This window comes from Gavialis gangeticus, unplaced genomic scaffold, assembly GCF_001723915.1.
Source record: "Gavialis gangeticus isolate Ggan-Ray unplaced genomic scaffold, GavGan_comp1, whole genome shotgun sequence".
Lineage (NCBI taxonomy): Eukaryota > Metazoa > Chordata > Crocodylia > Gavialidae > Gavialis > Gavialis gangeticus.
In genome coordinates, this window is record NW_017729032.1 from 203657025 (window position 1) to 203675383 (window position 18359).

At 43.3% G+C, this 18359-nt stretch overlaps 1 protein-coding gene across 1 annotated transcript in view; it reads left to right on the top strand.

The window, feature by feature from the left end:
• LOC109302955 (amine oxidase [flavin-containing] A-like) overlaps positions 1–13116 on the top strand; it is a 71194-nt gene extending 58078 nt beyond the window's left edge. The window contains exons 9-16 of the mRNA XM_019524926.1: positions 4–157; positions 1615–1711; positions 3132–3185; positions 4798–4855; positions 5278–5375; positions 6870–6981; positions 8543–8605; positions 10996–13116. Coding sequence (XP_019380471.1) covers positions 4–157; positions 1615–1711; positions 3132–3185; positions 4798–4855; positions 5278–5375; positions 6870–6981; positions 8543–8605; positions 10996–11142 — 783 coding nt within the window. The 3' untranslated portion in view covers positions 11143–13116. The remainder of the gene's footprint in view (positions 1–3; positions 158–1614; positions 1712–3131; positions 3186–4797; positions 4856–5277; positions 5376–6869; positions 6982–8542; positions 8606–10995) is intronic.
• Positions 13117–18359: the final 5243 nt, after the last annotated feature.

The following is an 18359-nucleotide window of genomic DNA, read 5'->3' on the forward strand; positions in this document are numbered from 1 at the left end:
AAGTATGTGATCAGTGCTATTCCCCCTGGCCTGACTACAAAGATCCATTTCAACCCAGAATTGCCAACAAAGAGGAACCAGTTAATTCAACGTCTTCCTATGGGCTCTGTCATCAAATGCATGGTGTACTATAAGGAAGCCTTCTGGAGAAAGATGGGTATGTGGGTATCAATAATTAGAAAAATGAAGAACCTGAGATTTTATTGTCTCACTGACCTAAAAGTTATGTTGTGGAGAATAAGGGAATTATGGATTTTTTAAAAAATAAAATACCTGTCAGGTTATATGTTTGATATTAACCTGCCTGTCTGCCAGAAATTAAATCAAAGGACCTGGCACAGGTTACAACTCTTAGCTGTAGGGTAAAGGGGAAAACTGACAGTAAAACAGTGGCAAAGGTAAAGCTCCTTGAACTAATGCAAGGTGTTATTTCTCGAAGCTACTTCTCTGTTCCCAACCTGGAGCCTATTGTCAAAGGGGATCCTAAACCTTCAAGATGCTAGAAAAGGAAACAAGCATTGAGTGAGAAGCCAGAGGTTGCCCAGGGTGTGCTTTACCCTTCACTGTATATCCTTTGTTCCTTTGGGAAGTTAAAAAAATCATACTTTTATTTAAGACATTGAGTCTGCTCCAACGCACTGGAATTCCAGCACATCGGAGCAGCCTCGCTGGTCTTGTATAGGCACCCATAGTTTCAAAAATGGTACTGAGAAAGAGAGAGACAATGCTATAAAGATGGTTCCAGGTTTCTAGGTATTACCAGTGAATGAAAAAATGCTGGGGATTTACATTTTAAATTCTCATTAGGAAATAGGAAGGTAGGCCTGGATGGGACCTCTTGAGGTAACCTAGTCCACCCCCTGCTTCAAGCAGGATCACCCATGGCTAAGCTACCCCAGCCAAGTATCTATCTAACCTGCTCTTGAAAATTTCTAGAGATGAAGATTCTACAACTTCTCTAGGTAGTCTGTTCCCATGCCTGACCATCCTCATAGTCAGAAAGTTCCTCCTAATCTCCAACCTAAATTTCCTTAGCTGCAGCTTGAGGACATTGCTCCTAGTTCTGTCCTCTATGGTCACAGAGAAAAGCCCATTTCTATCCTTTCTATAATTGCCATTCAAATATTTTAAGACTATTATAAAATCTCCTCCCATTCTTCTCTTCTCCAGACTAAAGAACCCTAGTTCTTCAGCTTTTCCTCATAAATTGTGCTTCCCAGGCCCTTAATCCATTTTGTTGCTCTCCACTGGGCTGTTTCCAAACTGTCCACATCCTTCTTGAAGTGTGAGGCTCAAAACTGGACACAGTACTCCAGGTGAGGCCTCACCACTGCTGAATACAGCCAAAGAATCACTTCCCATGATTTGCAGGTGACACTCCTGTTGACACTGACTGTTAACTTTTTTTGCAACAAACAGCATATTGTTGGCTCATATTCAGCTTATGTTCCACTGTAACCCCCAGGCCCTTCTCTGCAGTACTGCAGACTAGCCAGTCATTCCCCTGTCTGTATTTGTGCATGCAATTACTCTGTCTCAACTGAAGGGCTATGATGAACAATGATCAGCATTTATAATCTCTGACAGCCATCTCAATCTCTTTTCTCCTGTCAGATTACTGTGGCAGCATGGTCATTGAGGATGAAGAAGCTCCAATTTCAATAACCTTAGATGACACTAAACCTGATGGATCTGTGCCTGCCATTATGGGGTAAGGAGCCCTTGCTTTATTCAAACAACTATAAAGGATTATAGGGAAAGTGGAATACTGTGTGTGATAATCACCCCCATTTTGGAAGATGCTCAAGATGCCAATTCAGCTGTGACAGGGTTAAAGCATCAGCTACAGAGTTTGCAAGGAGAGTGAGTGATATCCCTGCTCCAGCCAGCCTACAGTCAGCCATGACTCTGGAAAAATCTTTTTTTCTTCATTGTACCTTCCAAAACAAGGTGTGCAACAATCTTTCTTTGGGGGAGAGAATATGGTACTCTGCCATCGGTATTCAGAGGGAACTTTCATCTGGGAGACGGTATCTACAAAGGCCCTTCCAGTCTCTGTACTCCCTGCCTTGGAGGACCATCCCTGGAGTATCAGCCCTGAATAGTTCAGTGTATAAGAGGCAATTAGGAAGAGGTCGTTGACTGCTTCCATGGAAGTCCAGAGAGATTACTCAAATAGTTAAAGATAAGCACACACTTAAGTATTTTGTTGAACTGTCACCATAGAAATCAAACCGTCCTTAGTTGTATTTACCAGGCCTTTAGCTCTGAACATACTGGGCCTTCATTTTCTAGCATGCTGAATCCTGAAAATATGGTCAGCAAAAAGTCATTGGTTGTCTTAAATCTGCACTGCACTGAAGAGAGATGAAGGACTCTTCCTCACAACAGCTTGTAATTAGCCCAGAGAGCAGCTGTTCAGTAAAAGATCTGGGATTCTGAAGAACCTGCCAAGTGTTAGAGGTGCAATTTGGAAAAGGAGCTGGAAAAAAATGTAATAGTGTTTACTGGCTATTAAGTTGAGATTGAATTAAGGGAATATAAGCAATGAAAAAGCTATCCCTGAAAAATGTTTCCATTTAAATCTAAGTTGAATTTGCCAAACAAGCTGTATAGCTATATGATATAATTGCATTTGCAACACTATAGAGAAGAAACCTTATACAACTACTGAGTTTTATAACACAGGCATGATCAAAAATGTTAAAGATGTCTCCATCTGAGAGTAATAAACCCCCTACTGTACATCTCAAGTTACTGTTGAAAGCAGGAATTGAAATATTTTTTTTCTTGCTACCAAAATCAGCATGGGATCATCTCTATATTAATGTGAGCGACTTTATTAAAGATTGTAGGAGCCAAATTCATCCTTCATGTATCTCCATGAAAGAGAATGGCGCTAGTCCAGAAATCAGTTTGATTCTTGCTGAATACATCTTAGAGCAATTACTGATAGGAATGGGCCTGGAGTTTTGTTCTTTGGTTGTTATAAAACATATTTTACGTAAGCTTTAGTTTCATTCCTTTCTCATTTTAAAGTCCCTACAAGTACACACCCTACTCCTGTCCTTTGAAAAATCAGTCTGAATATTGACACTGCACAATATCTTTATGATACTTTTTCTCTCTAGTTTTATCCTTACAAGAAAGGCCTTTAAGCTGGTGCATCTTAGCAAGGAAGAGAGGTAAGAATTTACAAATTATAAATATTAATTTTATGAAAGCTTCTGCTTCAAGATGCTTCAAAGGCACTTTTGTGTTCACACACAGCAGCCACAGATGCCAGGACTCAGCAAACTTCTGGGGCCAAACAAAATTTTTGGTAAACAGGTCCATGTCCCAACAAATCTCTTCTACGAACTTTGTAAAGTTGCCAAGTACTGTCAGCTGTTCCACATTATCACTAGCCTCTTGCCCTCCAGAAAAGGTCGGGGGGTTGTTTTGTTTCTACCGGGGCAGTTGCAGACTACTGCAGAGTTTCTACACTATATCCCTTCTGGCCACTTGCACATAGACCCATACCATTAGGATAATGTGTAGAGCATAGAAATACTTCACCTTTGGTGGACTTTGTGTGGAGGCCAGGTGGTAGAAGATTTCTATTGAGGTAGAAACAAACATCACCAAACTGAAGTGGATCAGCTGTGGCATGTGTCCTGCCACAACTGATCTGCTTTATTGGGCAAAACATGTCACCCCTTGCCCCACATTGGCCAGGAGCTCTGTAACAGGACAGGCTGCTGAAAGCAGCCATGGCTCCCCCTAGTAGCCATGCTAAATCTGCCCCACTCCAGCTCCTCTGTGTACCCCTTTGCTATTCCACTTGCCATACTTTGACAAACATGTTATATTACTGTGGGAGGCTCCCCAGAGTCCTGGAGTGACTTGCTTATTGGCGCTGCCCTTATCGTGACTTAATTTACTTATTCAGACCCTCAGTCCTATTTGTATTCTTAGACTCTGTCTGCTACCAGAGACCTATTCTGTGCCCTGCTGGCATTTATCCTGTCTTATAGCACCATTCGTGGCCCTACTGGCCCTATCTGTACCTTAGAGTACCAGGCATGCCTTAGGAGCCTTATTTGTGGTCTCTACTGCTCCATAGCCATACCCATACCTCGTATGTTCAGTCCTCATTCACAGCCTTCTGGCTCAACAGTTTCTGCACCTCAGGCTCTAAGCAGTTTGTCTAGGCTTCAGCCCCCTCAGCTTTAGCCCACTTTTGTCCAGCTGTAGCCTTTAGCCTTGGGCTGCTGCTTCTGGCCCAGCTTCCCTACCCTATCCCTCTCGGTGCCCCTGGCCCTTACAAGGTTAATGATCACAGCATGCTTGGGGGCACTCTGCCCAGTGTCCTCTAAACCACTTATCTTACTGCCATTCCTGGTCCTCCTGGTAAGTAAACTAATTCTTAACAGAAATACAACCCCATGGAGTAAACAAAAACAAGCATGCACCAAAATCTTAACCTTTCCAGACATTCACCAACAAAGGGGAGAGGGTCCTTTTCCCCTCCTAACAGGTCCTCCTTTCCCTGTGACCTAGATTTCTATATCTTGCAGGACAGTTCCTCCCTCCTCCATAGTCAGGGCCAGAGTGAGTCCATCTGCCCTGGAGGCAAGCCTATATACTGGCTAGCTGCTCCCCTAGGCATTAATGTCTGAACATTTGGCTTATGAACATGAACTTAGGTTCATTTTCACCCAAAAAGGTTGCTTTTATTGGGGAACTTTGTAATTTTTAAAATAGCTGAGTTTCATTTTCCTTTGTGTTCTAACTACTGCTTGCATTTTCGTGTAGGAAAAGGAAAATCTGTGAGCTGTATGCCAAAGTGCTGGGTTCAGAAGAGGCTTTACATGTAAGATACTGGTGTATTTTTTTGCCTTTATACTGTAGCAGTGCTATCCACTTCTACTTGATGGTGAAGCAAGGGCAAGATTTAAATATCAGTCTCCCAAAATTATTTAGGTTGTGCCATCTGATTTACAGTTCCTACTGTAGCCAATGAATCCCAAATAGTGCAGGAAGAAATGAGTTCTTTATCTCATGCTCTACTAGAAAGGGGAAGATAATACAGTTAAATACTGTATGGGAGGTCAGTGCTCGAGAAGTGTAAATCATTATGTGATACTGGGTTGTACTTACATGGTCCCATGTGGTTCCTTTATCATTTAACATAATCTGGTTTTTCTGTTCTTAAAGGAGTACCTATGTTTATTTGTTTCCAGTTTTCTAGCCACTGCCTGTTTTCTTTATTTCACGTTTTATTCACTGTTGCAGCCAGTGCATTATGAAGAGAAGAACTGGAGTGCAGAACAGTATTCAGGTGGCTGTTATACAGTCTACTTCCCGCCAGGCATAATGACTCAATATGGAAGGTACGTAAAATAATACTTTGCTTTTCATTCTTCCTTGTTTGTAACTGTTGCCATATGTACTGTACTGAACAGAGACCATAGAGTGATGTCCAGGCCCTGTTAAAGTCAACAAGCATTGACATGTAATTAGGTATATTAAATGTAATTATATTTATAGGAAAATTGTTGTACTCATTATGGCAGTGTTCTCAAACATTTTGGACCACCTGTCAACCTCGACTAACTGAACCTTATCAACCCTCATTTCTCATGGACCCTCATGGGTTCATAATCAAATTTCAAAATTTAATTGGAAGCACTATATAGGCACCTGGGGCCTTACATCTGTAGAACAGAGTTTGGGAACCACTGCTTTATGGAATAGATTAGGTACTAGTGATTAATGGCTGGTTATGTTATCAGCCAACTTGTGGTGAACCTGATATACCTTCCAAAACTTTCTGGGGGGCAGCCAAATAAATCAAACATCCTTGTCAAGGACACGGTAGGTTGCCATTAACATTTTTTTCTCAAGCCAGTTGTTAGTTACCTATGCAATATCCTAGTCCTGTGTCAGACAGCTGGGAGATGCCCTGAACATGCAGGAACTCTGTTTTATTAGTATGAGTGCTGTTAGTGAGCAGCGAGGCTGGTGACTGCCTTAAGAGGAGCCAATTTCAAGTGGTTGAGGAAGGTCCATCCATGCCACAATAAAATAGATACTTGCCTGTGTGGAAAGGGAACACCATTCCTATGGTTCTGTTGGTTCAAGCGGCTTATGGAGTTTTTGTGCAGTGAAGCGAGGGAGGAGATCCAGCCCTCCCTTCTGTATGCGGATGCTTCTATCTTTTCCCTTTTGACATTCAAACTGAAAAGTTCTTCTGCACCTAGAAGTTGTTGTCAACAACCCATTACTACAGACAGCCCACCATTTGTAATGGCAACATTTCAGAAAAAGCAGTCATACAGTGAAAAATATACCCGTTCAACTACAGTGCATTTTTGAGGCTCTCTGGCATGATCCTTTTCTGAGCACTAAGACAAGACTTATATTACTTTGGGGATGTACTGGTTTACATGCATCTGGCTACTGCTTCAGGGGTATAAACTGAACCCCTGCTTCTGACTTTTGTCAGAAACTACCTCCAGTTAACCCATCTGGTTATTTGTGCTGGGGAGCCAAGGGTACCCAGCCATAATACTTGTGTGCTTTTGAATATAGAAATTTACATGCCTTAACCACCCAAACTCTATGGGTCACTAGATTTGGGAGGATCTTGGAGCTTAATTTGTTTGTGCCTTGGATTTTTCTTTGACTTGGGTTTTAAGTAATGTTAAAATTATAGCAACAAGTAAATGCTAACTCAAGGTACTTTTTTCCTTTTCCCATGCCAGCCCTGCAAGAATTCTTTAGAAATTAAGCATAGGCTGTGGTGTCAAGCACAGTAAATGGCTTGTAGAAGGATCGTCAGCTTTCTATTACACAGCCTTTGACATTTTGCATTTGTTTTAAAGGATCATTCGTGAGTCATTTGGCAGGATCTACTTTGCTGGCACAGAGACAGCTACCCAGTGGAGCGGGTACATGGAAGGAGCTGTGCAGGCTGGAGAGAGAGCAGCAAAGGAGGTACTATAAGCCAGTTTTCTTTGGTCATCTCTGTTAAGGGCCCAAATGAGACCAGACAAACCACAGAGGTTTTGATTTCAGTATCTGTCATCCTGTGTAATAGGTATTGTAACTGGGGAAGAGGACTTATAGAATTAAGGTGATGGATTCCAAGATAATTTGAGAGAGAAGGCTTTTTAAAATGTATTCTGCATGTTGTTATTAAATGATGTGAGGCAATGCAATTATAGTGTCATAGAAACCAGAATGCTATAGAATATATCACTCGGTTGAAGTGTTAAATCCAAATCTGGGCAGTATACTTTGTCTAAAACTTAATGCCTCAAGTCCAAAGCTGCCCTCCAATATATGAGTGTAACTTGCATCAGAATCAGTTGCATCCTGTTTTCAAGTATAATATTCGTTATGTATAATAAAATGTTAGTTATGTGCTATTATTTCCTGTCACAGGCCCATGAAATCTGCCTACTGTCCTTCCTTTGATCACTCCCTTCTCCTTTTCTATCACTGACAGAGTAGATTGAGACAAGCTTCATCAGCTCATAATGGGGAACTCATAAGTCTGTTTAAAAAAACCCAGCAGCATACTTTGAGCCAGGCAGCAGTAACATAAAAGCCACTTCACACCACTCTAAGAGGCGGAAAGAACCTTACAGTGTGTATAAATTACAAATACCTGCTCTATTCAGGCTGTTAACACCAAAGAAGTGGTATACAGGGACTTAAGCAAAATGGAGAATCAGGGAAATAGATTCCATTTGATATGATGCCACACTGATTTTATAATTACTTGCACTTCACTCAAATCACACCCCTACCCTGCTGTATGTATTAAGAGTGGTAATTACAGCAGCATTTACTTGTCTGTGGTAGAGGTACTCTTATATCCATGAAAACTTCTACTGCTTTTACAGCTATTTTTGTTGCCTTTTGCTTTAGCAATACTCTGCACTTTATAACTCCTCAAAAGGCCAAGGAAGAACTCCTTAATCAAGTACTTTCAGATCCACAAATGTACATCCCTCATCCTGATGGTGTGCTATCTAACCAGCATCTAAAAGATTTTCTTTCTCATGAGTCACAGACAACATTAAACTTAATTCAGCCTTACTCAGACAGGCCACAGAAAAGATTCTTGTAGGATAGCATATTTTCACCTGTGTCTGGTGAGAGATGAAGCTTACAGTGACTGTCTGGCAAAGTGGCAGCATGTGTGAATTCCTGTGTGAAATCTAGCCTCTTACATGAGAGAGAAATGAGTCAGTAAAAATATTTAGAACATTGTAGAAATGCTCAAAAGTTTGGTGTAGAGCCATCATATTTTGCAAGAAGAACAAAAATCAGCCCTTTTTCCTTCCCTTGCTGATAATTAACATATGTATCACCATACATTTTCTGATGCAAGGCACTTACAGCTAATAATATCTATTCTTCTCAGAGATTTTAAGTGGTTCTTAATGCTAGCTTATGGAAAAATATGGTTCTCATTTTCCTCATATTCTAAATTGTGATTATTGAGTAAAACATCATTGCTCATATAGTATAAATATTATCCTTCCAGATACTGTGCAAGATGGGAAAGATCTCAGAGAGTGATATCTGGAAGTCTGAACCAGAGTCAAAGGCAAGCTTTTTCTTGCATGTATTTGTAAATCAATAGCTAAACCCAGTATTGCTGCTTGTAATCCTAATTACGTTCTCATAGGCCACGTCTACATGAGACCTTATTGGGCAGTAAACTAATTCTACTGCACATTAGCATGTCACATCAAAAGCCATGCTAATGCACAGTAAAATTAGTCTACTGCGCGGTACGCATCACAAAAAGACCCCACACCTTCACTACTACGCAGAAGCGCCAGCTACAGCACATTTAGTTAGTACCTTTATATTAGAGGTACTAAGCTTAATGTGCAGTATCAATGGTGCATTAATGCATGTGTAGACATGCCCATAGAGCTTATCCCTGTAATAATTTTGGATGACCAAATAGGGATGCACCAATAAAAATTTTCTTGGCTGATTATTGGCTGATACCGATCTGATAGTTGATTTACAGGAATGCAGCCAAGCAGTTTGGAGAGCAGCCTCCTGCTGATAAGTTTGTTGGGGTGGGGAAGGGGTGTGAGAGGGGGAAGATTGAGGGCCCCCCAGTGAGGGAGGGAGTGGGGCTTAGGCAGGTGCTGCACAGCTAAGGCAGTGAATGCGCACCCATGAGGGAGCACACCCCTGCTGTGCGCACCCCTGAGGGAGGCATGGGGAACATGTGCCCCCCAGGATTTGTGCGTGGGGCAAGGGTGGGCTGCCTACTGTGGGCTGGGGGCCATGGGCTGTGCCACCCTCTTCCTAGCTCAGTGTCTGGGCTGGGGCTGCACTCGGGGCAGGCAGGAGTGGGTTGGGCTCAGCTGCACGTGGTGGCACTGGCCCTGGGAGGGATTACTATGTGGGGTGTTATGAGGAATTTTGGGGTGGCCATAGCTTCCCAAACCCTCACTAGCACCACCCCTGCTGCCTTTCCCTCAGGATCCCTCATGCCCCAAGCAGGGGTGGCACTGCAGGGAGGCTTGGGGGTCTATGGCCACCCCAAAATTCCCCATAGCTCCCCCCATGCCCACTCCTTCCAGGGCCACCACCACTGCCATGCACCCTGCACAGCACCCCCTAGACGAGCTGCCTCACAGATCCATCCCACTCTTGGCCCTGAGGTCACAATCACCACCCTGGCTGGGCATTGCCTGCCCCTGCCCCACTCCCTCCCTCACCGTAGGGGCCTCTACCTGCCCCTGCAATGCCCCTTCCCCCTCACAGAACTATGGGCAGGACACTAATCTCCAAGCTGCCAGGCCACATTCCTGGCCATGTGCATGCTGTGGCTGCATGCATGCACACAGCATTTATCAGTGACATTATCGGCCATAAAAAGCCAATTGCTGATAATGTTACTTTTCCTGTCTTTGGTGCCAATATGATATGCAACCGATATATCAGTGAACTTCTATGACCAAACATTGTGAACACATTCATCTTCACAACTCTCCTGTGAAGTATTGTCATTCTTCTTGGGTAGACTGCAAAATAAGACATAGAGCCACATCTGCACGAGATGCTTACCTCACGGTATCCTAGTAAAACTAAGCAGTAGCAGGCCTGTCAAAAATAGTGCTAATAAGCTACTACACAGTGTTATTAGGCTACTGTGCAGCAACTGTCACAAAAAAAAACATGTGCTGGCACTACTGTGCAGTAACTCTAGTTTCTGCACATTTAGCTAGTATTTCATTAAGGAAGTACTAAACTAAATGCGCAGAACTACTGCACATTAGTGAACGTGTAGATGCATCCAGGGAGAGTGAGTTCACAACCTGAACTCATTCTGGAAGTCATGAAAAAGCCAAGAAATGAACCAAGGCCTACAGAATCCCAAACTGCATTCCCTCCCTCTTTCCACAACTGGTTATCCCCAGTTTCTCAGCCTTTCGCAGCCTTTTGCATACTGTGTAACCCCATGTTACAAGAGAAAAAGGGCTGTAGGATTCTAATCATAAAGGAAGAAAAGAAGATCAGGTCTATACTGCATCCCTGCAAGGCCCACAGGAAATCCCACGAAGAAGTGAGCCCCTCCCACACATTCCAGCTCCGTGCATGCCCAGATCCAACAATCCAGCAGCACTGACACCTCAGGAGAGCCTGAGCGCACAACTGAGCACAGTCGAGATATTTACTCAGCCTAGTTGGCAAGTTTAGGTGTGCACAACACAGGAACAAGGAGACTGGGTTTGTTTCTGAACATCAGTCCTGAGCTCAGCAAAGAAGCAGCATAGACATGATCAAGTTTGAGTAATATATTGACTCTTCTCCCATGTGTATAATGGGGTACATAATATATAATAAATATACAGGGTCTTCATAAAGTCCTTGTGCACAATGTAAGTTATTAAAGTTTAAAAGTGCACAAGGACTTTATGAAGACCCTGTATTATGATTCTTCTCTAATATGACTCTTCTCCCACTCAGGATGTCCCAGCCCTGCCAATCACTACTACCTTTTGGGAGAGGAACCTGCCATCTGTACCAGGACTGCTGATGCTAGTTGGAGTTTTCACACCCATGGCTGCTCTTGGGCTGTTTGCTTATAAAAAGGGGCTGCTATTTCGAAACTGAAGAAACTACCCACGTGAAGCTGTACACTTGCTGTTTTTCCTCCACAGTATGAGTTAGATATGGAAAGAAGTCACAAGAAGAACGGGCAAAGGACATTTCTCTTCAGACTGTCTGCTAAGTACCTTAATTAACACAGTCAATTTAAAGCAGGATTAGTAAATCTAAATAGAACAATTGTGGTGAAAGATGGGGAGTTTTCATTTTCCTTCCACATTAATTTGTCTTGATTGACAATCTGTAATAAGTGGTGCATATTTACTAACATCTCTAGGAGAAAATCCAGAGAGGAGACTCTGCAGAGTGCAAAATACCTTTGGATAATACATTTATCTCCATTTGCTATTTTATTTTTTTAACACATCATTAATAAATACATACTTTTTTTAACCCACCTCTCTGCAGCAGCTCAGTAAATTAGAGGGCTGTTCTGGAATATTCCTGTTGATCTAAAATACAAAGATCCCATTTCCATTTAGAATTGTCATCAGGGTTTAAAAATCAAGTCTCCTCCAGCTCGGTGCAATAGGAAAAAAGAAGACAAGTCAACTTTATTATGACCATGAATGTTACCGAACAAATGGTCAAGCATCTTGCCCAACACAGAAGGTCTATAGCTTGTCTTGGTCGTTTGCTTTGGAGCACTCCCATATATTGGATTTCTGTTACCTTAGGTACCAAAAGCACTTGATCTTGCCTTGCCATTTGCTATTAAAACTGATAAAACAATTAGCAATGTGAAAGACCCCCTGACTTACCATAGATACTAAATGTGTTTTTTCAGAACATCAGCAGCTTGTCTCCCCCTTTAATTTGCTGTCCCTCCTTTTACTTGAACTCTGTACAGACCTTTTTTTTAATAAACGGAAATACATTTGAGACTTCAAACACTGCCTTGGAAATTACAGTAATTGGATGCATCTGTCCCTGTCATATACACAAGACACTTGTATCCTGTTTACACCTTACAAATATATTGTTGCTTTTCAAAATGGAATAGCTTTCAGTGTGTTAATTTAGACAGAATAGTTTAAATGTATTAAAAGCCTCGTCCTGCACCAGAAAAGTCAATAAGACTTTTGCCGAATGCACCAAAGGCTGAAAAGAACCATGGTTGTCATGGTTATTTTATCTGCAGAACAGAAAACTGAGGGGGTATTTGATAGCAGTCATCAAATACGTGAAGGGCAACTACAGAAAATAGAGACTGAATTTTCTCTGTGGCCATAGAGGACAGGAATAGGAGCAAAAGCCTCAGATGGCAGCAGAGGAAGTTTAGGTTGAAGATTGGGAGGAACTTTCTGACTATGTGGGTGGTCAAGCATTGGAACAGGCTCCCTAGAGAAGTAGCATTCCCTGTAGAAATTTCCATTCTCAGAAATTTGCAGAAGCAAGCTGGACAGACATTTGGCTGGGATGGTTTAATTGGGAATCATCCTGCCATAAGCAAGAAGCTGCACTAGACCTCATGAGGTCTTTTCTAGCTCTACTTTCCCATGATCCTGTGATAACCAAGATGAGCTGCAGGCCCTCCATGAATGTAAAGCAGCATCTCTTGGTAAATCCAAATCAAAAGGCTTTGTCCTCTTAGCACCAGGAGAGACAAAACCTCTCTGCTGTCTTCTGCAGTTCTCTCACCATGAGGAGCTAAGAGAATCAAGAATGCATCCATTGATAAATAAACTAGGTGTGTGCAACTTGATGAATTTTCTACAGGTCTTGGGTTGTGCTTCATGTTGCCAGGTTCTCCACAAATATTGTATAGGAGGATGGAATGATATGAATCAACTAATCACATTATTATGAATGGAAGAAAGAGTGTATATGTTTCAAAATGTGCCAATATTAGTCACCCCTTTTGTTCAGAATGTGGATACTGTATGTTTGTCCTGGAATTCCACTGTGATTCAACATGAGTGAAATATGCCTTTAAAGAGTCCTTAAATCTTGATTAAAGGATCCATTTTGTAAAGTTTTCTTCAGATTCTTTCACTTGCATCAGTTTACATTTTCTGAGAGTGACTGACTTGTCCCTTTGTCCCCTTGCACAATTTTAAAGCTGTAGTACCATTCCACAGTAAAAACAGACCATGGTTAAAATGCATCTACTCAGTCTTAAGAATCAGACTTGGCACCATCAATGCTATGTCTAGCAAGTCATCTTTTCTCCCCATGCACACACCCATTCATACCTGCGTGGCCCCAGAAAGAGTCTTGCTGAATAGGTGAATACTGGAGTAAACAAATGACCAGGACCCTACTCTGAAAGCTAAGGAAGTCTCCCTAAGAACACCTTACCATCAGACCCTTTCCACCAAAGACCTCCAGCTTGCAGCACAAGAATTGCCTTTGATCACCACTGTCATGGTTAAACCCAATGAAAAGGTACTATTGTAACTAGGCAGCTTCCAAGCTACTTGAATATTGTTTAAAAGCATAATGTGGTAACACCAGTTTCTCCAGTATATTATCTATGAAAATATCTAGAAAGTTTTCATCTTCAGCTTCTTCCTTTATTTTACACTTAAATGCACACACTTGGAATAAACTGTGGAAAGGACAGCATACTAGCAGAAGGAAACACTGGGATTTTAATATACTTGGGTGCAATGTAGTAAAAACTCCCTTTTATGCAAAACGAGTTTGTAGTGGTCTCTCCATACAAAAAAAAAGGTTTTTCAATGGACACGTTCTTAATTCAATTTGGCATAGTTTGAAGGAGGAAAAACAACAGCCAACATTATTTGCCAAGCAAATAACTAGCCCACCTCATTGAGTTTCCTTTGCACAATTCCAACAGCAGCCAACTCAGGCATCCATGCATTAGGAATCCTCCAGCAGTGCAGTGGTGGCCTGTGTCATCTTACCTCAGAGCCGTTGGTATATATAGAAGACACATCAGCAATAAGGACTAGAGAAAAGAACATGGGTGTTCAGTGGCAATTCCCAGCTGCCACAATAGCTTCTTGGGAGCTCTTGCACTTAGATATAGCTTAGAGCAGTGGTTTTCAATCTGTGGTCCACAGACCCCCTGGGGATTCACAGACTATGTCTAAGAGGCCTGTGAAAGATGACTGATCAATCAGAAGTATGTGAATACCCACACTTAGAATTCAAAGGGATTTGTGCTTCAACTGTTCAAAATTTCCAAAGGGATCCACACCCCCTTTTGAAATTTTTTAGGAGTCCACAAATGGAAAAAAAGGCCAAAACCCTGTAGCTTAGCGTATACTTGAGCTCCTATATGTTTCCCCACAACCTGCATATTTCACTTATCCACATGCATTCTCCATACCTATTCAAATACACTCTTGTATATTTATGGGAAAAAACCGTTCACTTATGAGTTGACATGAAAGTGACTTCTGAGTTAGCCATATATAACTCTAATTTGTGGGTAAGAAGTGACGCAAAGCAAGGTGAAGATGCCAATAACTGATATAGGATAAAAATCTGTTGTTTCTGTTTATCATTAGACATATTGGGCCACATTCTATTCCATCTATTAGGTGTCTAAATGGAAGTAAGTACAATTCTATTCCACCAAATTCAAGTTACTGAAAATCCATTAACCCATCTACCTTATAAGGCACCATTATCCAGACAGAGCTGCTAAAAAGCAGAGAGGAAGAAATGGACCCCACCCACCCTTTTATTAACTTTTTCATAGACTCAAGCAGGAATAAAATTTCATCTGGGTGCTTAAGTCCACTTATGTGCCTAATAAGTGTCACAGAACCTGCTCCATTGCTTTCCTGTTCCTTTTCCAAATACATTCATTTTCCAGTTTATTTTCATGTTACAGTGATAGTATCATTCAGCAGAACCTGCCCCAAATCATTTAACACTGTCCAGCACAGTGTTCCAAACTTCCCGTGGTGAAAAGCACTTCTCACTACTGTGGGAAGTGTAAATGGCATTTGAAATAAAAGTGTTTGATTAAACTTGGCATTTCAGAATCTCCCGCAGCTTGGAGGCACCATGCTGTTGCTGAAAAAAAGGCCATCATTTATGGCTGTCAGAGATTAGAAACCCGTTTCCATTCCATTTTAATGCCCTTTTTTGACAACCAGAACAACTTTACTGTTTAAAACATTAAACCTCTGGCTTAAATATTAAACAGTCAAGTTCCTTCTCAAACCATTTTTAAAACAGAGTGGGGCTGCATTTATCACCTCTAACAACATTCAAATTAAGCGATTTCCATTACCAATATTAAAATAATAAGGTTAGAATACAAATCGAAAGCCTTCTCTCAACTGTATGCCTTTTATCATCCTAAATTTGCCAGGAGGCACATTCAGTTATATTCCTTCCTTGCTGTTTGGACACATTAACTTAGTGCTCATGAAAGTTGCAAGATGGGATCAAATATAGGGCTGCAGTCTTAGGGCTGTCTGGCTGTTACAGGATGTATAGATAAATACAGGCAAGTAATAGCAATGCAGACATTCTTGTGCAGCCTAACTAGTTCACCATACCTCCCCTGTGAGCTCTTGCTGAGATCCTGGCCAAATCCAGGAAAGCTTTCAAGTGTGTGGTTTATAGGCCCATGCGAAGCAGGTAGTATTTGCTTTGGATTCAGATTCAGCTGATTCGGGAGACAGTGATTCAATTTGTTGATTCGAATCAGTGTCCTGAGTCAATTCAGCTAAATCTGATTCGGAAATTCGGCTGCTGCTGAATTTCTGAATCAGCCAGGCCCGTCCCCAGCCTGCTCTCCCAGCCCCAGCAATGGCTGCCCTGCCCACCCCAGCACTTTGGAAAAAAGAAGCCATGGCTCACCTGGTGCTGCCAGGCAGGGGGGATGATCCCTGCTGCCCCCCACTGCCCCATGCTGCATAAGGGGCTCTGCACAAGCCCACCCCAACCCCCTCTCGCTTCCCCAGCACCCCCATCAGTGCGCCTCCGGGGCCAGCTCCGGCCATTTAAGAAAAGAAACAAAAAACCCAAGAAAAGCCCCACGCTCACCATTCCCGCTGCCGGGGGCACGATCCCCACTGCCCTGCTCTGTACGAGCCCCGCAAAGCCCCAAGGCTGCTGCAGGAGTGGCGAGTCCTGGTGCTTTTCTCTGGGTTTTTTTCTTAAAGGGCCAGAGCTGGCCCAGGCAGGGCACCCATGGGGAGGCTGGGGGAGTAAGGGGGGTGAGGGGACTTGTGGCAGAGACCCCCATGCAGCGAGGGGCAGTGGGGGGCAGTGGGAATGCCCCCCCCCCCCGCCTGGCAGCAGCCGGTAAGCACCAGGGCTTTTCTCTGAAGCACTGGGAGCTGGGGTGGGTGAGGCAGCCATTGTGGGGGGGAGGCTGGGGGAGCAGGCAGGGAGAGGGGACCCCCCCACAGTCCCCTCCCCTGCCCCTAGAACTTACCAACTTGGAGTTGGCTGCAGCTCCCTGCTGCAGCCACCGGGGACTGCCCTAATCATCAGAGCTCTCCAAATCTTTTCTGAAGCTTTGGAGAGCTTTGAATCGATTTGGACCTTTAAATTGGTCCCCTGATTTGATTCAGATTTGGAGATTCAGCCACCGAATTGGGCCAGATCTCCTCCCAATCAAATCACCACCTGAAGATTTGCACAGCCCTAGTAGTTTATACAGTATAGGATAGTATAGTTCCAATGATTTCCAATCCAATTGAAAGCAACGTGATTACTTTTTTCCTTGCTGTTAAGCATTGGATGCAGGTGTTGCCGTGGATGTAGTCTTTCTGGACTTCAGCAAGGCCTTTGACACCGTCTCCCACCCCATCCTCATTAAAAAATTGGGCGACTGTGGCATTGATGCCTACACAGTCAGATGGATTGCAGATTGGCTGACGGGTCATACTCAGAGGGTGATGGTGGACGGGTCATATTTGACCTGGGGAGAAGTGGGCAGCGGAGTCCTCCAGGGCTCGGTTCTTGGGCCCACGCTGTTCAATCTCTTTATGAGCAATTTGGACGACAGGGTGAAAAGCACCCGGTTTAAATTCGCTGATGATATCAAAATTTGGGGTGAAGTGAGCATGCTAGCAGGGAGAGAAAGACTACAGCAAAACCTGGATAGGTTACAGGGGTGAGCTAGCAAAAACAGGTTGCGCTTCAATACTGACAAATGCAGGGTGCTGCACTTGGGCAGTAGTAACCAGCAGCACACTTATAAGATGAGAAACTCCCTTCTCGAGAGCACGGAGGCAGAAAGGGATCTTGGAGTCATTATTGACTCCAAGATGAACATGGCCTGACAATGCAAGGTCACGGCTGGCAGGGCTAGCCAGACCTTGCTGTGCATCCACAGGTGCATCTCTAGCAGGTCCAGGAGGTGATCCTCCCCCTCTATGCGATACTGGTCAGGCCACAGCTGGAGTACTGTGTCCAGTTCTGTGCGCCCCACTTCAGGAGGGATGTGGACAACATGGAGAGGGTCCAGAGGAGGGCCACCCGCATGATCCAGGGACAACAGGGCAGACCCTACAATGAGAGACTGCAGGACATGAATCTGTTCAGCCTTCACAAGAGAAGGCTGGGGGGACCTGGTGACCGTCTATAAACTCACTAGGGGGGACCAGAAGGGTTTGGAAGAGACCTTGTTTCCCCTAGTGCCCCCTGGCATAACAAGGAATAACGGCCACAAGTTGTTGGAGAGTAGGTTTAGATTAGACATCCGTAAGAACTACTTCACAGTTAGGGCAGCTAAGATCTGGAACCAACTTCCAAGAGAAGTGGTGCTGGCTCCTACCCTGGGGGTCTTTAAGAGGAGGCTTGATGCCTACCTGGCTGGGATCATTTGAGCCCAGTTTTTTCAGCTGCCCAGGCAGGGAGTCAGACTTGAAGATCTACAAGGTCCCTTCCAACCCGACTTCTATGATTCTATGATGTGCTTAAATGCCACAATGGATTGAACCAGAGCTCAGAGTGCCTTGCAGGATTAAGGGCCCAATCTAAAATGCGACTCCACAGAACGGTGGAAGAGGCCTCCACTCAGGCGAGCAGTCCCCTGCAGGATGGGAAATGTTTGTTTGAATCTTCACAGGTTGAAGAGGGCCTGAAACCCAAGCATCCCACTTCCTGGAGAACTCCCCTAACCAACAACTGAGTATATAAAAGATGGTGACTGACACTAATGCCACCTCTTGCAACAGTGTTTTTGAATGGAAGTAGCTGTGGCTTCTGTGCTCTGTGCTGAATTAATTTCTGTCAGGATGCATAAAAAGTGGTTAGAACAAATATCTAAAATGAAGTCCCCC